The sequence below is a fragment of the Scyliorhinus canicula genome, chromosome 18, assembly GCF_902713615.1.
Source record: "Scyliorhinus canicula chromosome 18, sScyCan1.1, whole genome shotgun sequence".
NCBI lineage: Eukaryota > Metazoa > Chordata > Chondrichthyes > Carcharhiniformes > Scyliorhinidae > Scyliorhinus > Scyliorhinus canicula.
Window position 1 is genome coordinate 53,172,810 of NC_052163.1, and position 22,596 is coordinate 53,195,405.

Genomic DNA, 22,596 nt, shown 5'->3' on the forward strand with positions numbered 1-22,596 from the left:
ATGTAATTCCTGGAGAATCCTGGAGGCGTGACAACCCTAACACTAAACTGTTCATCCATTAGCCTTAGTCAGATTTGAATTGAGATCATGGGCGGCATTCTCCCCTACCCGGCGTGACGGAGGGTCCCAGAGTAGGGGAGTGGCGCCAACCACTCAGGGGTCACGCCTCCCCAAAGGTGGGGGATTCTCCCCACCTTTGGGGGCCAGTCCCGCGCCGGAGCGGTTGCCACCAGAAGACCGGCGCAAAAAAACGGCCGTACCCGGCAGCGGGGCTGGCCAAAAGGCTTTCGCCGGTCCGCGCATGCGCCGGCAGTGACGTCAGCGGCAGCTGGCCGCTGACGTCACTGCCGGCGCATGCGCGATGTGGGGTTCTCTTCCGCTTCCGCCATGGCGGAGGCCGTGGCGGTCGCGGAGGAAAATAGTGCAGCCAGGGCACTGGCCCGCAGTCTGAGCGGGGGGCCCCGATCGCAGGCCAGGCCACCGTGGGGGCACCCTCCGGGGTTCGATCGCCCCCCGCCCCCCCAGGACCCCGGGGGCCTGCTCGCGACGCTGATCCCGCCGTTCCAGAGGTGGTTTAAACCTCGGCGGCGGGACAGGCCTCCCAGAGGCGGGACTTCGGCCCATCCGGGCCGGAGAATCACCGCAGGGGCCTCTCCGATCGGAGTGGCAAGATTCCTGCCCCCGCCACTTCCCGGGTGGCGGAGAATCTCTGCCACGGCGGGGGCGGGATTTTAGGCGGCCCCAGGCGATTCTCCGACCCTGCTGGGGGTCGGAGAATTTCGCCCCATATTAGCAAAAGGCCATTGCTAAACACAGTGCCCATTCCAATCCCTGTTGCAAATTATTTTTTTTAATTATTTGCTCAAAGGGTGATTTTAAAATTGGATACAGCTGAATAGTGGTGGGGTAGAGTTCTTGCAGTTGGTCTTACAAAGCTCACTAAGTGTTTTGCATCGCACTTTACTGAGATAAAAAGCTGCAATTTTTAATTTCACTTGTTGCTCTTTTATAACCATAGTGTGTGTTTTAACCATATGGTGGACAAATAATCACACAAGTATTTTAGTTCAATTAGAGTTTATTTACTAGATACAAGGTTATTTACTTAAGTAATCACATGTTCTGCACACCAGGACTATAACTAATGCACTTAAACAACCTTAAGTTGACTCCCAGGTGACCGGCAGATGTAGAGTAGATATGGCCTTCTCTGGTTTCTGGCTTCTGGCAGGGCTGGAGCCCTTGTAGGTGGTCCACGTTCGGTTGTCGCCCTTCGATGAGTGTCGTGGGGCATTGAACTTGGTTGATGTTGGTAGCTGTGCTGCAGTCGGAGATCGATCGAAAGAGAGCGAGAGATGGCCTGCGCACTTCTTCTTATCCTCCGAACTTTTGTGCCCTTTTGGGCGGTCCCAGGTGAAAGTCCAATGGATCGATAGGGTCTTGATCATTCTAATCGATCCTGGCCAATTAGGGGCGGGCACCTTGATGGCGGGTCCTGGTCGGCCATGGCCGTTAAGTGTCCAAGGATGTAGGCCTCCCCAAATAAGGAAAGCAGGTGTCGCTGAGTCTGCCAATTATTGTTGGTTTCTATCTGGAGCCCATTGTCCAGGGAAGACCTCGAAATGGCCTTTTGCAGGTGTGAGTTCCTGCATAAAGTCTGGGCTGCAACTTGTATATTTGCAAACTGTCCTGTTTGTATTCCAGCTTGACCTAATTTCCAATCACTCTTTCCGGGCGGCCATTTTAGATGGCCACACACTCGGGTACTATTTCTGCTTGTGTTGGGAAAAGCATGGGCCGGACTCTCCATTCGAGAGATTATCTGCACCTGCCAGCAGAGAATCGGGACTGTGTCCGGTGGCCCTAGGAGAGTCGCCGATGTGGAATTCTCAGACCGTTGCTATGCCAAATAGTGCATGCGGTGAACACGCTGGTTTCCCAACACTTACTGAATGGGTGCCCCGATCCCAACATCCCTGCAAAGCAAATATTGACCCACTAGTCGACAAGGGGAGCAGTCCCCAACCTCTCATCAAGGAGGGGCATCCTTCTCCCCCACACCAAGCACGCATGAGAGTCACCCTCCCACCCACGTGGCTCCCATTCAGGACAGTACTGATGGTAAAAGATTGGCCATTTTGATGAGTACGTTGAACTTTTAAATTAATGGTATGACCTGCGATTTATAGTATAATAATCTTTATTGTCACAAGTAGGCTTACATTAACACTGCAATGAAGTTACTGTGAAAAGCCCGTCGTCGCCACATTCCGGTGCCTGTTCGGGTACACAGAGGGAGAATTCAGAATGTCCAATTCACTTAACATCACATCTTTAGGGACTTGTGGGAGGAAACCGGAGCACCTGGAGGAAACCCACGCAGACACAGGGAGAACGTGCAGACTCCACACAGATAGTGACCCAGCCGGGAATCGAACCTGGGACCCTGACACTGTGAAGCAACAGTGCTTACCACTGTGCTACCATGCCGCCCAAGTGGGTCTACATAACATGAAGACTCCTCCCATCCCAGTCATAACAGCTGTAAATGGTTTCTGGAGCAACTGTATCAGAGTTTGCTACTTTCTAAAGATCTCCGGATTGTACAAGTTGACACAATGAGACAGTTAGCTATTGCAGTGCACAGTCAGACAGTTGAATACCAACATATTGGATAGGTAGCATAAATAAAGCATTCTCTCTTTCTACCTTCCCTGAAATGCTGTTGCTTTCCCTGTTGCTGTTGTATCTGACTTAAGTGTGCACTGCATGATAAGTGCCAGGAGTGTTATTTGCAGATCACATGGCAGGTTACAGTATCCATTCCATTACCTAGCGTTCTGTCCCATCAACAGCTATAGTTGACTTTGTCAAGATAGCCCTATTTCTCAACACTTCAATTATCAGGAGACCTCGGAGGTCAAGAGCTTTCGTTTGTGTGATCCCGTAATCCTGGAAAACTTCCTAGCAATTTGTACACTTTGATAATAACAGAGAATGGCTGAAGGAAACCTTCTAATGACTTCATTTGATGATTCAGATTTTGCCACAGGAACATTATGTTCTTTTGCGTAAAAGCATTTTGTCAAGTCTACATAGACATGACCATCTACTGCTGTCTGGGCGAGTGAATGACAACAAGCAGGGCATGTAATAACACTTAGTATGAGTCATTTCATGAGTTCACTTTTGTATATATCTATCTTTTTAAAAAAATGATGCCCCATTACAGCAGCTTGCATTCCTTAATCTCCACAAAGTTCCAGGATATTTTAGAAAGCTTAAAACATCCTCTGTTATGAAAACATATATTCTGTTACCTTACGAGTTAGGCGATTTAAAAAATTTTTTTTTTACAATGGATTTAATTGTTTAAAACAAAACTTTATCTTGCCCACACAATAGTGAAATCCACCTCCAATAAAAGTCTCTTACAGAATGTCACCTTGTGGTTCACAGGCCATACTTTTTATAGACCAGATGAAGCAAACTTTGTACATTGAACGAGTTTCAGTCCATTTTCAAATGAATGTTCCCATGTATAAAATGCTGATTGTTTGGGATGAACAAAATCTGTCCCAAGTGGAGGGTAGACTGAGAAAAATCAGATGGAAAAATAGAAGTTGTACAGCATTCCCAACCTGGGAGCAAATATATCTAAAAAAAAAAAAAATTCCTGGTATCAGATTTGCATAGTTAAGTAATTTACAGTTGAAAACTTCTGTTTTGATTTGAACTTTTGCGTTGTGCATGGGAGCATTGTTTTGGTTTCAAATCTGTTATAAATTATTGTAAAATGACAAATCCTTTGCATTTGGGATTTCCAAAGAAAAAAAATCCTCCCAATAATAGAACGAGACTGCCCACTGCTGTCCCATGTACAGGCCACCTGGAAAACATGTTAGATTATTGTAACAGCATGCAACACACCAAGTTCAAAGTGCTGTGCTTTAACACCAGGCTCTTTGTCCAAACACTGATCATTACGTAGGATGAAGAAGCTGCCACCACTCACTCTAAACCAGTGGTGGGCAACCTGTGGCCCCGTTCTGTTCTGAGTGCAGCCCATATGACATTTTGATGACCAGTGGCCTCGAGCCGGGTTGCCACATTCCACTGATTTGTGTCGTGTAGTTTTTTTTCTACCAGTATAACTGAAGTGTTATGCATAAAGCAAGGGCAAGTGAAGTGAGCTACCTGTTGATCGCTCATAACATTGACTGTGAGAGCGTGCACCCCCTCGGCGTCCAAAGCAAAAATGTTTATTTTGTTTTGACCATTTGAAATTGACGAAAGCTCTATTAACTTATAAATGATGAAACATTTTCTATATCTCGTTGTGAAATGTTCAGCATGTATAATATGTATTTAATCTTATTCATGGAGCAATGGTTGGTGAACAAGCTCCATTTCAAACTTGCGCCACTGAAAAGAAAAGAGCCACTCATGCGGCCCACTCACTAGCCTAGGTTGCCCATCGCTGCTCTAGACCATCATATGAGCGGCAAGGTAGCACAGTGGTTTGTGCTGTTGCTTCACAGCGTCAGGGTCCCAGGCTCGATTCCCAGCTTAGGTCACTGTCTGTGCAGAATCTGCACATTCTCTCCGTGTCTGCGTGGGTTTCCTCTGGGTGCTTCAGTTTCCTCCCACAAGTCCCGAAAGACAAGCTGTTAGGTAATTTGGACATTCTGAATTCTCCGCTCGTGTACCCGAACAGGCGCCGGACTGTGGCGTCTCGGTGCTTTTCACAGTAACTTCACAATGTAAGTCTACTTGTGACCATAAAGATTATTATTAATCATCCAAGCAAGTGAACAAAGCGTGCATGAGAATTTGACTTCTGACTCATCTGATAATATATCTCAAGTATGCTTTTGCTCATTACTGGCTGACTTCTCTAAATAACTCTGTGAGCGTCTTTAGTGAAATAAATTGCCGGTGTTCATTTTCCGAAGAATGCTGCACAGCTGCAGTCAGGAGATGAAAAGCAGCTTTGAGATCCCAAATATAGGGTAATGCCAACCCAGGAGTCTCCTCAAATTTCTACATACATCTGCTGATGGTGGAGTTAAAAAGACAATTTTCCAGTTGGGATGTTTACTGGTTGTTCAATTTTTCAGTAATCAACCATGAGTTGTTTCTCAATAACCTGACAGTATTGGGTATAAATGTCACCACACATTACTGACATTGAACGACTCAATTCATTGCCTGATGCATGAAGGAGTGAGTTGCGACAATAATTTATTAAATCGGTCCTATTAATATTATGAACAGTAAGATTTCTTGCACTGTTTCTAGGTTTCCATTATTTGTTGTGTAATAACTGGAAACAATGAATTACAAAGAAATTCTTCTCACAATTCACTTGTGGAGACAATTTAGACTTGGCCTTTCAGTTTTGATAATGCATTTTGCCTTCAATCTCAGTGCAATTAAAAAGCACATTTAAGTATATATTTCACGGTATTTCAAATATATAAAACCAAAATACTGCAGATCTGAAATAAAAATAGAAAATGTTGGAAATGGCTCCATGGAGAGAGAAACAGAGTTAACAGGCACAATCTACCTGAATGCGAACAGAGTCCCATAATTAGAATGTTTAGCCGGATGTTTCCTGGCACTCGGAGCGCCAGGAAACCCCACGCTTTCGAATGGGACTCTGTGACCATTTGGGTAGATTCGAAGCCTGAATGGGGAACTCGCCGATGAGGCCGCGACTTAGTCCTGTTTACTGCACTGAGGAACTCCTCAGTGCAGAAGGAGATTGGCACGCCATTTTTAAATGGTTTCCCGATCTCTTAACCCCCTCAACGTGACCTCCAAAGCCCCAACCACCTATAAGGGGGTCCTCAGGAACCTCCCACCCCCCCCCCCCAATGCACCAGCACAGTGAACCCCCGGGCCTCATACCTGTCGCGAGGAAAATGTCAGCTTGCCATCTTGGCGCTGCCAGCCCTGCACTGCCAAGGTGCCTGGATGTCACCCACAGTGCCAGGGTGCCACCCTACCCAGAGAGGCAAGCACCTGGGGACCTCCGATTTCCACCCCACCCCCGCCCTCCACAAATGCCATTCCGTCGGGGTCCCCGTTTGTGGACACCGTCACTGAAAGGTACACACCTGAGATCTCCAAGATGAAAGTGTTAGATTCCAATGCCTTGGTTAGATCATGGGAGTGCATATTAGAGTGAGACTAGCTGTCTAGCTCTAATATGCAGATTTGTTAAAAAGTGAGCCGCCCACGATGGACGTGAGATCTTTGGGCATCTACTGGCTATGATGCGCCGTGCTGCCTTTCGGGTACAATGTTGCCACTAGATCGCGTCCAACATTTCGATTCTGGGAAGTGTCAAATTGAACTCAAAACGTTAACTCTGTTTCTCTCTCCACAGATACTGCCAGAACTGCTGAGATTTTTCCAGTTGTTTTCTGTTTTTAATCTCGCGTATATTAGCCATTGTTCGGATCTTTGAAAATTTAAAGAAAGTGCATGCGTTAGAAGTCAAATTCCTGTCATCTAAGCAACCAAGTCACTTACATCCTGGTTTTCCCTTCATTAACAGTTGGCCAAGTTAATTTCCCGAAAGTCCCCGACACATTTTCCTTTGAGGAAGACAGCAGCAATGATGCACTCTCTCCAGAGCAACCCAGAAGTCAGGAATCCCAGGGATCAGAAAGTTCGCCATCAGAGCCAAAGTTCACAGAGTCGTCGTCACCCCTAGCAACCACTACAATACAGGTAAATTGCTAATCCTTTAATTGAAGAGTTGGTCCAAGATTATTTCTCTGTCGGCAGCAAATCCAGCTGCGAATTGTTGGGTAGCTTGTGTACTATGGCCTATTTAACAAGTTAGTTGTAATGTACACTTCGTGCCAGTGCAACGGGGTTTTTGGTTCTCAATGTTGCAAACTGGAGTGTAACTTAAACCTGAAATCTCTCAGACTGAATTTGAGCAAGTAGTGTATTGTAACTGCAACCACTGTGATGAAAAGTATCAAAGTTCCCAAGTTTCTAACTGACCCAAAATCCCAAGAGCTTTTTAAATTTTGATTCTCTTTGTTTTGTTGGTATCATTAAAGAATCAATTGTCCCATTAGCTGTCGAATAATATCAAAAGTTAATCAACACGTGGATTGTTATATTACGTGATCGTAATATGTCGTTACTCTTTGCTTTACTTCCAGAATGGACTGATGGTTAGATTTCAATGAAACTACCAATCTTCAATTTAAAGTAAATTAGATTTAATGAATAACGAATATAAATACTAATTAGTTTGTTCACTCTACAGAATTATAACTGATGATATCAGTGGAAGTATTAACTATGTTTAACTACATGTGCCAACTAAGCTATATCTCTCTAACACTCTGATGTCTAGTCACCCCTGGTTCAAAGATACCCAAGATCCTCTGAGTTCAGTTTATATACCTGAATCTAGTGCTGCCACTCTAGTGATTGTCTGACACTATAATTCAGTTGTTAACCCTTCATATACCATCAGATATACAGATCACTACATCCATGACCAGAACCTTGCACACACAGGGCGCGATTCTCCGCACTCCCGACGGTGCGGAGAATAGCGTGGCTCGTAAAATTTTACGGCCACGCTGTTCCGACACCCTCCCGCTATTCTCCCCCCCCCCCCACGCCCGACTCCCGATACGAATCGCTGCCGCCGTTTTTTTACGGCCGGCAGCGATTCTCAGCTGATGGATGGGCCGAGTTCCCAGCCCTTTACGGCTGTTTTTACAAACGGCAAACACACCTGGTCTGGCCGTTCGTAAAAACGGCCGTAAACTGTCGATTTTTAAAACCATGGCACCGATTGGCACGGCAGTACCACGGCCATGCCAAGGGTGCCATGGGCCCGTGATCGGTGGGCACCGATCGCGGGCCCGATGCCCGCGCACTCTTTGTCCTTCCGCCGCCCCGCAGTATCCATTCGCGGGGCGGCTGAGGGGCATCCCGGCCCGCGCATGCGCGGGTTTCGCGCAAATGCGCGATGACGTCATCCGCGCATGCGCGGGTTGGAGTCTTCCAATCCGCGCATGCGCGGCTGACGTCATATGACACGTCAGCCGGCGCTAACTCTGGCAAGCGGGCTTAACGAAATTCGTTAAGCCCGTGATGCCGGAGTTTACGGCGTCGGGATGCTAGCCCCGACCGGGGACCAGAATCGGTTCCCGGTCGGGAAGGGGGGGGCTGGCGTCAAACCCGCCCGGATTTGACGCCAGCCTTACGATTTCTCCCCATATGGGAGAATCGCGCCCACAGTGCTTCATGAGGGAGTAAATGGAGTTGCTTTGATGCTGAAAATTGTATTCCTTTCACACTTTATCCACTTGACTTAAAGTTATTTAAAACACACAGCCAGCTGTGCTGCCCTCCCGAGTGCTCCACATCTGTCCAGGACCATTTCTTAATTAATCTGACATGCAGTGTTGTTGAGGTAAATAACAATGGGAAGATGAGTCAGTAATTCTTAGATTGTATAAAACAAAGAGGCATCACACAACAACAATGCTATTTGCTAGCTCAGAAACAAAGCACCTCAAAAGATTCGAGATCATTTTTTAGCTGTAGGTTTGCTTTTAGTTTTGCCGTTGGATAAGTTTAAAGAAAGTTCATGCATACTTCTTTTGGACAGTTGCATTTGTAAACCCTGAAGGTGTCAGACAATCCCTTGAAAGGGAAATGTCGCAGGTAGCAAAGCCCACAGCAGGTGCCATGTGAGATTGCGCCCTATAACCACCAGTTGTGTTCCCAGTCCCAACTCAACCACTTGGAGAGGAGCTGAGCATAATGGAGTGTTACAGTTTATAGAAATTTTATTTCTTTTAATGTGTGCAGCATTGCTTAGAGATTTATTAGATTGTTTTTAAGAATCATGGGCACCAGATTTCACAATAATAATGTCAAATGAGGGAGAATAAAGGGGTCTCTATTAACTGTACTGTAAATTCTGTTTGTTTTGTCACTTTATTAAATTTGTTATGTTTTGGTTTTGCACTTGAACAGAAATTCATAAAATTCGGGCATTTTACAGCAAAATCTTACAAGCTGGTCATCAGAGAATGTATGTGACTTGTGAGTGAGTAAAATATTGAGGAAAGCGCCCAGAAGGAAAAAACAGTTCGGACCAGTAGTCTTATTTAGCCATGTTACTGGTGTTCCATTTTAAAATATACAAGTTCAGACCAGTATTCCTCCTTCCCCATTTTACTGTTTTTTCCCTCTTTTCCGTCCCTCCTCACCGCTCCCCCACACTCCAGCACCCCACTGTGGATTTCCCCCAGGCGGAAGAGGCGAGCTATTGACCACCTGCTGAGTCAGTGGATATTTTTTGTGGTTCGCCAGCCCTGCCGCCAGGGACTCCATTATAGGGGTGGGTTGACCTCGGCGGGAGACGACATTCCCACCGACAGGAGGGGCTAGAAAATCTCGGCCGCACTTTAAACCCGGTGTGTGAGGACATGGCTATGGGTGTTGAGTGATTATTCTCGCCCAACTGTTTTCCAGTGAATCAACAAGAAGCTAGCACAATTCGCGTTGAGTGAATCCATGATCGCCTCCTACACGCCCACTCCCTTAATGAGAGTTATTTTCCATTCTTTTCTAAATTTAGGATGCTTTTTTCAAACGGGTACTGTCGTGTAGCAGTTATTATGATGACAGTAAAGTTGAGAGTTCAGATTGCATTGTAACAAGTTGTGGAATTGTATTCAATGATGCTACTCGTGTTTGGCGAGAAACAAAACCCATGAAAATTGCCAGAAAAAAAATCACTGGTTCACTGGAAGAGAATGTGCCACCCCAGCCTTATCTGGCCTACATGTGGCTCTAGCTCACACAACATGGTCGATTAATAATGCCCTCTGAGGTGGCCACTTAGCTGTCAGGGAAACAAACAATATATAACCTTGCTAATGTCACAGCTGCCACTTTTTTTTTACTGTAGAGCCATATGTCCACACAGAAATAAACACTTGGTTATCAGATGCTTCTCAAGTTATTCTAACTGCACTGTTGGCAGAACTTCCATTAAGCTACAGCAAAAGGCAGCACAGGGTGTCACTGTTTTACGTTCATGTTTCTGTGCTGAGGTAAAGTAAATATGATGCTGAGTCGCCAAATCAGTAGAGTCCCAAGACATGCTCAGAACTAAGCGTTGCTTTGGTCAGGCCACACTAATAGTATTAGGTCACACTATTAGCTTTGACAAAGAGTCATCCAGATTCAAAACGTTAGCTCCCTTTTCTCTCCACAGATGCTGTCAGACCTGCTGAGATTGTCCAGTATTTTCTGTTTTTATTTCGGATTCCAGCATCGGCAGTAATTTGCTTTTATATTAGTATCTAGTTTAGCTTTGATTAGTTAGACATCCATCCATCTCAGGAGAAAATGGACTGTGCCCAGGGCGTATGCCTCTTCTGTATGGAGCAACATCTGTTGTGGATGTGGAGGCCGATTTGTGAATAGCGATCCTCTCCTCAGCTGGCACAGCAACGAGATTGACTGATGGGTTTTTTTTAACGTCAAACTAGCTCACTTTTCTGTTGTCTGGTCATTTCTTTTGTCCTCTGCTTTATCCATGACCTTCCTGACTTTTTGTCTCCAGGAGTTCTGGTCAGCAGGGAGGAGTTCTCAAGGATCAACTCTGACCCCATTCAACTCTCTCTCTCTCTCTCTCTGACATTTATTGCAGTCGTGGGCAACGGATTGGCCTCTGTCCGATAGCAAGTTTGCCATAGAGCATAGCCGGAATTCTCTGATCGTCGGGATTCACTTTTCTCGCTGGCAGCGCACCTCCGCCCGTGGGTTTCCAGTAGCTTGGGGTGGCTTCAATGGGACATCCCATTGACAAGCGGTGGAAGTATAGAATCCCACCACCAGCAAACGGCGCGCTGATCCAAGAAAGCTAATCCAAGAGTGAAGTTGTCGATGTTGATATAAGATTGAATCCCTAAACCGTGACCCATAACTTAGGCCTTGCTGATGCTGATCGTCAGTCCAAGTTCCATGAAGGCCCGAGAGAACCCATCTATAAACTGTTGCGTGGGATGCCAGCGCAGTGTCATTGGCAAACAGCAACTCACGGAAAAGGACATTGTGCACTTTGGCCTTGACGTGCCAAGTTGAACAACTTGCCATCAGCTTTAGCATGCAGATAGACACCCTCATTTGAGGGGTAAAAAGCAGACATAAATATGAACACGGTGAAAAATATGCCAACAGGGATTGGCGCCAGGGTGCAGCCCTACTTTGCCCCACTCTTGAAAGCCTTTGATGATACTCCATTGTAACTGACAGGGAAAGAAACAATGACGCGCAGGTGGGCAGCATATTTACCACATTGGTTTGAGGAATTTTGCCAGATGTTTCGGTCGTTCAAGCCAGCGGGACCAGCCACAGGTTTCCCAGTGACGAGGAGAACATTCAACGGGAATGACAACAGTGGGTCCAGAAGATCCCTGCGCTGGCCTCGACCACCATGAAATATGTGGCGTGTTGCGCCCATCATGTCTGTTGACATGCTTGAAGGCCTTGGTGGAGTCTTTGAAGGCAATGTCAAGCAGCATGCGCTGTTTATGACACTTCTGTAATCGCCAAAGTGAGAAAATCATGTCTATTGTCAATCTGCCAGCTCTGAAGTCGCATTGAGGTTCAGTAGATGTATAATGCCAGGGTCTGAAACCTGGTCAGAGCAATGCAAGCAAAGACCTTCCACCCAATACTAAAGAAGGAGATGACTAGGTAATTGTTACAGTCACTATGATCCCCGTTGATTTCTATATAAGATGACTATTTTTGCATCACCCATATCTTGCAGTCTTGGATTAGGTTTGAAGTGAGGCACCGAGGAGGGTGAACACAACCTCGTTTTGTGTGAGGCTGAGTCTCATCCAGCTAAAGGGAGTGTTTTGAGCAAACCTCGTGAGGGCTAGAATTAGTCAGTTTTTTGAGTGGAGTGGATGATAGATATGATCGGTGTTCGAGGGGGCCAGCCCACCATACGCATATGTTCTGGTAATGCTCAAAGCTGGTGAGCCTCTGGAGGTCCTATTTTGATACTATGTCAGCAATCCTGGGCATTTGTTTGGAGGCTTGCCCACTGGTGGTAGTTTTGGGGTTTCAGATGTGCCAGAGATCCAGACGGGGGCAGGAGCTGACATCCTGGCCCTTGCATCGCTTGTGGAAAGGGGGCGGATCCTCTTGGGCTGGAGGTCGACTTACATCGCCAAGCACCTCGGAGTGGCTGGGTGACTTGATGGAGTTTTTGCATCTCGAGAAGGTCAAGAATACTGTAAAAGTGCCGGTGGAATGGTTTTACCGTAGATGGCAGCCGGTTATAATATATTTTAAAGAATTGGCCACTGTTAGTTGTTAGGGGTGGGGGATAGGCTGGGGGGGAAGTTAATAGTAAGGTTATAGTGTTGTAAGAGGAAGGGATTAGTTCTTACTGTTTGGTCGTTCTGCGCTATTGTATGCTTTGCATAAAAATGGATAAAAATTACAATAAAAACATTTCCCCAAAAATTAGTATCTTGTTCAGATCTGATTATCAGAAGGAGAAAGAGAAGTATTCGAACCATGTAGATAGTTTGTAGAAGTTGCACAACATTGATCTTAGGTGGCTGAGATCTGAGAAAGGTTGAGAGACGTTTGGGCATAAATGGAGCCAGCTGAAACAGAACCTTATAGCGACATATAGAATACAACAGAGTATGAGGAGGTAAATATGGACAGTTATTCCAAACTAAATTGTGAGAATAGCCCAATTTTGTGCTGCTCCACCATTAACCTCGCAAAGATGGCATCTCACTATTAATTCCCTTTGTGTTTCAAGGAATGGCTACATTTTCACTGTTAAAATGGCTGGGCCAGCATTTATTGTTCATTCCTAATTGCCATTGAGATTAATTTCCCTTGAATGAAATTTCCTGGAGCAAGTTAAGGCCGATAATTAATGGCGTGAGGACACTCTTAATGATTGGATATATGTTCCTGCAATGCTATTCAACCTCTCTGACCCGGAAAGGGAATAACTGTGAAATCCCCCTCCTTCAGGTCGTAAGTTGTTCCTCGGGTTTTGTAAAAATTTAAAACTAAATTTCCCATTCTTACTTTTTATCCACCTCGTTTTTCACTCTCCTGTAACTGGCTGGAATTCTCTGACAGTTTGCTGGTGGTGGGATTCTCTGCTTCTACTGGCAGTGTACCCCTGCTCGTGGGTTTCCCGGGAGCATGCGGTGACTTCAATGTGAACTCCTATTGACAGCACAGGAAGTGAGAATCACACTGCTGGCGAAGAGCGCGCCATCTAGAAACATGCAGCTGGCAGGCCAGAGAATTCTGCCCGCAATCGTCATGAATGAAAGACAAATTTGCACTGAATAACTGCGGGTTCAAATCTCGCGAGAGGCTGAAATTGGTATCTGCACTGGCGAGATTTCAGTTCAGGATCTTCCCCATCCCCCTTCGATGACGCACTCAGGTTGACACCCAGGAAGGGTGTGAGCTCGCTTACCATATGTTAGCAGATGTTTGAATATAATTAGCAGGTTTGGCGCCACTGCGTCTGCCCTCAACGTATCTTCTCACCCTCAACCTATCTTCCCACCCAGCCGGTGTGAATCACGCCAGTGGGAGTCATTACTAGTTTTCAAAAACGTAAACCAATCATGATGACCACGCCATGGGCGCACAAGTCGGAATAGCCCCCCCCCCCCCCCCCCCCTCCCCCCAGTGGTGAGAGATATGCTAGCACCCTGATGTTGCCCCTTGGGGTGGGAATACCAGGATGGCAGTAATTGGAGCCCCACAGAGGATTTCCCATTGTGTGGTTGGGGAGTGGGGGGGTTAGTCCGCCGATGCTTGTAGAGAGGGGGTGGGTCCAATACCTTTGTGCGAGGCATGCGCCATGCCATTTTGTGGGGGGCAGTTGGAGAGGTCTCCCAGATGCTTGTGCAGGGTTGGGGGGTTCACCCTGATGCTGGTGCGGGGAGGGGACGCCTCAATGCTTGTCGGGGGTGGGGAGAAGATTATTTCCATCACAGATCGGCGTACCCTTTAAAGCTATCACTCCAATCATTGTGGTGCCAGCCTTGCCGGCTCTATCAGGCCGTCGCCGCCAGAGTGGCACGCAGACCCTGACCCCAGATTCTCTCTGAACAGAGTCCCAGAAAATCTAGAATGAAACCTCGGCTGTGTCGCTGGAGAGATACTCGCCCGTTTTCAGTCAGAACCTGACACTCTGTCAAATTTTGGGAAGATTTCACCCATGGAATGGAATTCACATTAAAAAGAAGTGATAAACCTGAGAATTATTTAAGAAATGATTAGACAGTGGAATTGTAGGAATTTAGGGTATTTCTGGCTAAATTAGGAATGTACATATTTGTATTCATCTTCTGACCTGTAGAACAACTTTGAGAAGCCTGCCAAAACTCACTTTTCGGATCGTTCTTTCAAAAGACTAAATTATAGATGAAGGGCCAAGGACCTTATTGCAGGATAGATCCAACTGTGTAGGAAGGAACACACGGTGAATCAGAAGGAGGCGAGACCTGAAGTTCCAGAGAAGACCACCCGGCATCTGGGATAGCTCAAGGGGAAATGGTAGAAAACATATATTTATGTCATTTTCCTTGTACATTCCCCCAGTTTCCTGCAGCATCTCAGCAGCTGATTGGTGAAGGCGGCCAATGGAACTTCCGTAAATTGGTTGTGTTTTAAACATTGCAGAGTTTAGACAGGAGTTAATGGAAAATTTTAAAAAGCATGAACAATGCATAGCTTAAAGCTTTCTTGATAATGATTCATGATGTGGAGATGTCGGCGTTGGACTAGGGTAGGCACAGCAAGAAGTCTTACAACGCCGGCTTGAAGTCCAACAGGTTTATTTGGAATCACAAACTTTCGTAGCATAGCGCCTTCATCAGGTGAAGGATGACCCGATGAAGGAGTTACTCTACGAAAGCTAGTCATTCCAAATAAACCTGTTGGCCTTTAACCTGGTGTTGTTAGATAATATGAGATTCTGGAAGGGTTTAATATTTCTCTGTTAAATGTTTAGATATATGCCCCGAATTTGGTGGAGTGAAGCATCTGTCCCAACCCTGTTTGTTAGATATCCATCCTTATCCAAAAGCTCACCCCTTTTTCCAGTGCACATTGCTGGAAGTACAAGGTCGCAGGGAATCGGAGGTCTACTGTCTATCTCTTTAACCAATTTTTAATGATAGAGAAATAAACAAAGGAATAACAGACAAAGAGTTCAGATGAATTAGCAGGAAAATAGATACAAAAAGAGAAGTACAGAGAAGGAAATAAAGCTGAATTATAAAACAATGAAAAGGAAAAGTACAAAACATAAATTTAATGTTAAATTGCACAAGACTCTAGAAATTATTTACAACTTTAAGGAATAAGACTTCACAATTTCAGTTGTTCTCTATTTGGGCTGCTGAGTTTGAATGGCACAGCAGTAAAATCAGTCACTAAAAGGATCCTTACAACATTAAGTACAACATTAAGTATCCTAACTTTCTGCAGTAAATTTAATAAATTTCAACAGTGTAAATGCATTGATTACTGGAAGCACATTATAAAGATTGAGGAGACCCAGGAAAGAACGTTTCCTAAAGTTTATTATAAACTTAAAGTTTAAGGCCCCTAATGCAACGTTCAACAATAAGGTCCCAGTCAGGGACTAGTGAGAGTTCTGGTTTGAGCCAGTATTTAAAGGGCTAAGTAATGAGCCCCAGCTGGGTGGACCTCTGCCCACTGGTGTGGAAACCCATATTCTGTGAGTCCTTTGGGGCAATCCATCAGTATATCCCGTGGGCCTTGTGAGGGTTATCACGCACATGGAGAGGTTGTTGGTGATTTTTGAAAGGCTAATGGGGAACAGCAATTTGTACTGATTCACAGTTCAAGGGGAACATTTTCTTTGCCACAAATTGCCAAGGATTTTTGCACATTTCCATGCTCTGTGAACTTGCATTATTTTACTTACAACTTCTGAATCTTTATCATTGGTGCACGTGTGCAACCATCAATTACCATTAAAATGTTTTGTCGAGGAATATTTTACATTGTCTAAATTACCTTGTGAGGTTTGATTGTTACCAGTTCTCCAAGATGATGGGTTAAAAATTCTATTGTTCGCTAATTCATTGTGTTCAGGAGCTTCTCTAACCTCTGAAATCTTTGTTATCATTGAAATGCTATTTTTGACAGGACCATAACATTATCTGTTCTTCTTAGTTGACTGTAGAAAGCATTAGTGTGGAGTATTATTGTGTCAGCAAATCTCTGTAGAGCATCCATAGATTAAGACTACAGGGGTAAATTTTCCAGTCCTGCCTGTTGCAGGAATCGTTGGGGGTGGGACAGACAATTTGATGAACCGTTTAAAAGTCTGTTCACCTCAGTGCATTACATGTACAAATATTGCATTCATCTGCACAAATATAACTTTCCCAGCAGATACATACGGACACAAAATATACTTGTTTGTACATTGCCCAGAAACCTAGATGCCGAGATGTTTGACAAGGCATGTGTAAAATCTCTATTCAATGGAGTTTGACCACTCTGCCTATGATATTGTCTCGGCTTTCTTTATATTTGGTAAATTAATATTACTCCACAGGTGGGAGCAATGATCATTATGGTGTCCTGTGTTGTTTGTTGAATGATTGTTGAACTGAAAACGACAGTTTCTTGGCTCCAGCTCTGGCTCCTCATACCGATATCTGGTGCACTTGGCAGTGGGCATGCTGATTTTCCAGGCACAATTGTCAGTCTGCCAACAACTGCAGCCTGTGGCATGAGACTGATAAACTATTATTGGTTTCACGTGTCTGAACATTTAAGTGAAGCCATCTGATCTGATGGTTAGCTGAACAGTCCAATTACATGTGCTTTGTCTTAGTTTGGCAAATGGAAGACCATTTTCAAAATATTTGCAAGGTCAAAAGACCAATTGCTGCTCACAGTTTTGTTGCAAAACGTTTTCAGCTGGAAGTGTCCATTGGACGGTCATAACATAGCTGCCAGGAATTTACAGCCCCCTTCAGTTGTATGGTTACAGGCCTTGGAGATGGATCACTGGACAACTCATCAATGTCACAACTCTCCAGCCCTTTGTGCTTGGATCTCTCAAGAGATTTTGCTTCTCAATTCTGACAACATAAGCTTATCTTAAAAATGTTGCAGTGAAAACATGTTTGAAGTTTGTGTGCAGGGATTACTTCTTTAGAAGTCCCAGCACATTAGGAAGGTTTGGCAGGAGGTTTTTTGGAAGGATTGCTTTTTTAAAAGTCTTCAGAAGTCAACCAGTGTTGACATTGCTGATCTGTCCATAACTTCTCGCCTTCTCAAGTCCCTTTCTGTGCTAACGCTGTTCCCTTCCCTCTGCACAGTGAGTTGGGCAAAAAAGATAGGTGAAAGAAAGACTGTCAGAAACAATGAACAGGTCAAAAAAGAAATGAATACTAAATGAGATAAAAGCATGAATAGAAAACTGAATTGGATGAAAAATAAAAGGCCATTTCATGTCTCCCGTAGGAATCTATTGGGGGATAAAAACACATGTGCAACATTACCAATGAAGCTGTGTTCAAGTTTTATAAAAATAAATCTTCCACTTGGTCTTTAATAGGGCAGTGCTAGACAACAGAGTTTTTAAATAAAAACAGCAATTCTTCATAGGCAGGTTATTTGTCCATATAAATCTTCATAGGCAGGTTGTTTGTCCATTTAAATCTGACAGGTGCATGTGCGTCAATGGGTGAGATTCTCTGGTAATCCTGCAGCTGATTTCTCTATGGTGGGAGACGGCCCACCATTGGCTGACACCGGGATCTTCTGGTGCCGCCACTGTCAATGCGGTTTCCAATTGAACCCACCACACGGTGATGGGGGGGGGGGGGGGCTGCCATCAGCAGGAACAGAGGATGTCACCCAGATGCCTTTGCTTATATAGTTGATGTATATGTGCATGTTTGTGTGTACACCCAGAATTCAGAGTATACCTGAGTATACAGCATGCAGATTATTTCAATCATGAAGTGTGTAAGATTGTTATGTTTTGGGAATGTGTTTAAGTTAAGGTGGAATGAAGGGGTCATGTGACCTGTACGATTGCCTGACAACAAGCCTGAGTGCTTGGGTTGTAAGAGTTTTAAAGGGTCTTGTATTGTTTTACTGGAAGAAGATACAAGGGCTGGGATTCTCCCCTACCCGGCGGGGCGGGGGTCTCGGCGTGTTGAAGTGGCGTGAACCACTCTGGCGTCGGGCCGCCCCAAAAGTGCGGAATTCTCCTCACCTTTCGGGGCCAAGCCCTCACATTGAGGGGCTAGGCCCGCGCTGGAGCGGTTCCCACTCTGCCGGCTGGCATGAACGGCCTTTGGCGCCACGCCAGCCGGGGCCAAAAGGACTTCGCCGGCCGGCATAAGTCCGCGCATGCGCCGGAGCGTCAGCGGCTGCTGATGTCATACCGGCGCATGCGCAGCGGAGGGGGTCTCTTCCGCCTCTGAGATGGTGAAGACCATGGCGAAGGTGGAAGAAAAAGAGTGCCCCCTTGGCATAGGCCCACCCGCCGATCGGTGGGCCCCGATCGTGGGCCAGGCCACCGTGGGGGCACCCCCCGGGGTCAGATGGCCCCGCGCCCCCACCCCCCCCCCCCCCCCCCCCCATCCCCAGGACCCCGGCGCCCGCCCGCGCCGCCAATCCCGCTGGTAATAGAGGTGGTTTAATCAATGCCGGTGGGAGAGGCTAGTCAGCAGCGGAACTTCGGCCTATCGCGGGCCGGAGAATCGCCGCGGGGGGCCCACCGACCGGCGCAGCGCGATTCCCGCCCCCGCAGAATCCCGGGGGGTGGGGGGGTGGAGAATTCAGGACACGGCGGGGGCGGGATTGGCGCCGGCCCCGGGCAATCCTCCAACCCGGCGGGTGGCCGGAGAATCCCGCCCAAAGTGTTTGCACTTGGAGACAATGGTCAAAGCCTGTGTTCTAACAGTGGATAGACTGGGAATCTCCAAAGTCCTAGAAAAGTGTTGCGAAAGTCAGTTCATGAACAGATATACTTGAAACCGTGCACTTAGTTCCAAGATAAAAGAGAGTTGGACCCTCAAAGATGGTTAATCAGCATTTCTGGATACAAGGGATGGGATTCTTTGTTTTGCCGGCGCCCGGGGGTTTCCCGATGGCGTGGGGCTGCCCCACAATGGGAAGCCTCATTGACCGGCCGGCGTAACGGAGAATCCCGCTGGCGGATCGGGGCAGAAAAGTGGCGTGGTGGGGCGGAGAATCCTGCCCCTAACCTTTGCAATTAATGATATCATGAAAATAAGTTTACTAGTGAAAGGAAATTATCCCTGAAAATCCAGGAACATAGTTAGTCTGCCTGGGCCCAGGTGAGAGGGAGAGAGCAAAAAGAGGCCAACGATCACTGTGGTTCACCATACAGAAATGTGGGTGGGATCTCACATTCGGGTTGGAAAGACCAAATTCATGAGGAGCTAAAACAAGGCTTAAAAGTTTGCTTAGTTTAGCTAGAGGGAGAGGTATCCAATAAAACTCACACTGTGAAAGACAGCTCTGGAGTTCAATGTTTCCAGATTGGAAAAAGAAAAGATCAAGGTTGCAAATTGCCTACCAATATGGTGTTTAGTCTGTTTGTTGCAGTAAATGTCTTAAAATGTGAAATCTCGCTGTCTCATCATTCAGCTTTTGGGGGTGAATTCTCCGCTTCCCCAGCCACGTATTCCTCGGTGGCGCATTGTCGCCAGCAGCGGGATTGTCCGTTCTTGCCGCACGTCAACGGGATTCCCCATTGTGGCCAACCCACGCCGCCGGGAAACCTGGGGGGCAGGGTTGCGCTGCCGGCGATGCGGAGAATTCCACCAGTTGAGAATTCACCCCTTTACCTTTCAAAAGGAAATTCAAACTTCCAGTTATCGGTCTCTATGGAGATCATATCAATTTAAATCCAAATTATACGAAGTCCCACTTTGGAGTTAATTTGCATCACTTTCTTTGATAATTATTACAGATTTAGTTGTTCAGCTGGACGTGTTGTCTTAATTTGACAAGAGGTCTGTTGCCAGCTCAGTCACAAACAATTGGAATTTTGAAAACTTAACTTTGGGACTTGACCTTTCAAATTGTTTTGTAAGCTGTAAAGTACTTTGGAATATCTTGCTGTCATGTAAGGTGCCATATCAATGCAAATTTGGCTCCTCGGTTTTTAATTCCAAACTCTATTCAGAGTTGAGCTCTGCTGTCCGCACTAGACAGCCTGTCTGAATATCCTGCAACAGCAGGAATGCTTTATCTTGTTGGCAAATGAATAAGAAGCCCGATTAACTTGTTGTGAAGCATGTATTTTAACAGCAGGCTTGCTGCACAAGTGATGCTGGCTATTAAGACATGTGTGGCATTCACCGTAATGGTGGGAAATGCCAGTAAACAAGAAGAGGCAACAGAGATAGTTAAAGGGCAAATTTGTCTTTTTAACATTCAGTAATTAGATAGCAAAGATTAATTCAGCCTTCACTGTTTCAGTCTTGGTTGTATTAAATAAAAATTATGGCAGTTTCGTGCCCCTTTTTTACTCTTCCATGGGATGTGTCCATCACCAGTATTTGTTGTCCATTTCTAATTGCCCTTGAACTGAGTGGCTTGCGAGGCCATATCGGAGAGCAGGCAAGAGTGAACCACATTGCTGTGGGCCTGGAGCCTACAGGTAGACCAGGTTAGGTAAGGACGGGCAGATTTCCTTCCCTAAAAGATATAAGTGAACATTTTTACGACAATCGATGACAGTTTCACGGTCACCATTACTGAGACTAGCTTTGATAATCCAGATATATTGAATTTAAATGCCACCAGCTGCCATTTGAGCTTGTGTCCCTGGAGAATTATCCTGGGCCTCTGGATTACTAGCCCAGTGACATCACCATTGTGCCACCACCTCCATTCTGTAGATAGAAACATATCAAGTTGTTACCGACATTGCCAACAAACCCATACATCTGTTAACTTGATTCATCAGAGTACATTTGTCTAAAACTATGTGTTACCGATAGCCCCTGAGCCTGTGTGCTCACTTTTCCTGATGGTGAGGGGTTACGAGAACTACCAGGAGAGTGGAGTCAAATATAAAATTGGAGGAATAATACAGAAGGTAGATTGGCCATGCTAAAATTTCTCCTCAATGTCCAAAGATGTGCAGGTTAGCTGGGGTTATGGGGATATGGCGGGGGAGCGGGCCTGGGTAGGGTGCTCTTTTAAAGGGTCGGCATAGACTCAATGGTGGGCTGGCCTCCTTCTGCACTGTAGGAATTCTATGGATTCAATGGACACAGCCTACTAACTTTTTTCATTGTTTTCGCAGTATCTGCCTCACCTCTCCCGGCAGTGTGACCTAAACAGGCCTACATCTAATAACCAGATCAACCAGCCAGGAAGCCAAAACCAGCTGAATGGGCAGATTACCACACCAATACCAGTGCCAGCTATAGTGAAAGTAAGCTTGAATTGGATTTGCAATGAGATTCATCATCAAACATCAACTGAGGGAGCTATTAAACATGTTCTATTGAGACACTTCAGTGGGAAACTGAAAGAAAAATGTTGTTATCACAGAATAATTGGAGAAAAACGTAAAAGACAGGTTCATGCCAAAGATTACATTTTGAATTTTTAAATGTAATTAAGAAGATGTTTTCCCTCCCCTCCAGACGAGTGTTAAAAGTTTTTAACGGTTTTTGCCATCTGGTTCTGGTGTCACAAGATCTGCTATGGGGTTTTAATGCTGCAAATTTCTGACCCTGCCAGTTCAGACTTTTGGTTTCCTGAGCGTTTCCGAGCGATCAAAGATGGGATTCACCTAAAGTCAGACCCAAGCTTTTGCGAAACATATACCGATTATACAGTCCGAGGCCTGGCTCCCACATTGATATGAAGCTAGTATTGGATAGATTGATATGCTGCTGAAACCCTTAGCCAGGATTGACTGTTGCAATATTCTTCAGTGTGACAATTTATCTTCCATCCTCCATAATCTTGAGGTCATCCAAACCCCTTCTACCCGTACCCTAACTCACATCGAGTCCACTCACCCACCACCACTGTGTTCATTGACCAATATTGGCTTCTGGCACCACCTGGATTTCAAAGATTTCCTCCTTGTTTTTAAATATTTCTGCGGCCTCAACTCTCCCTATTTCCTATAACCTTCAATGTTCCTCCAATTTGGGCCTCTTGAACATCCCCGATTTTAATTGCTCCATCGATGCATCTTCGGCTGCATGGACCCTAAACTCTGGGATTCCCTCACAAAGCCTCTCCACCTCTTCAGCTCTCAGCCAGTCTCTCTAAGATGCTCATTAAAACCTTTCTCTGTCTGTCCTAAGTTCCCCTCATGTCAGTGTCAAATTTTGTTTGATAGTGGTCCTCTGAACACCCAGGAATCTTAAAGCAGGTGAATAAATGTTGTTGATGGGGGTGAGGGATGATTGGCATATAGTACTGCCAGATCCTGATCAAGCATAATCCCAGTTTGATTTACTC

The 22,596-nt window shown here is 45.7% G+C and overlaps 1 protein-coding gene across 7 annotated transcripts in view; it reads left to right on the top strand.

Annotated features, from left to right (window-relative positions):
- The window catches only part of myocd (myocardin), a 448,440-nt gene that overhangs the window by 393,869 nt on the left and 31,975 nt on the right, over positions 1-22,596 (top strand). For 6 of the 7 annotated variants that reach the window (XM_038776977.1, XM_038776982.1, XM_038776981.1 and 3 more), the window contains 2 exons: positions 6,569-6,744; positions 21,419-21,550. In XM_038776977.1, the coding sequence (XP_038632905.1) occupies positions 6,569-6,744; positions 21,419-21,550 (308 nt within the window). The remainder of the gene's footprint in view (positions 1-6,568; positions 6,745-21,418; positions 21,551-22,596) is intronic. The other variant, XM_038776980.1, reaches the window with a different exon arrangement.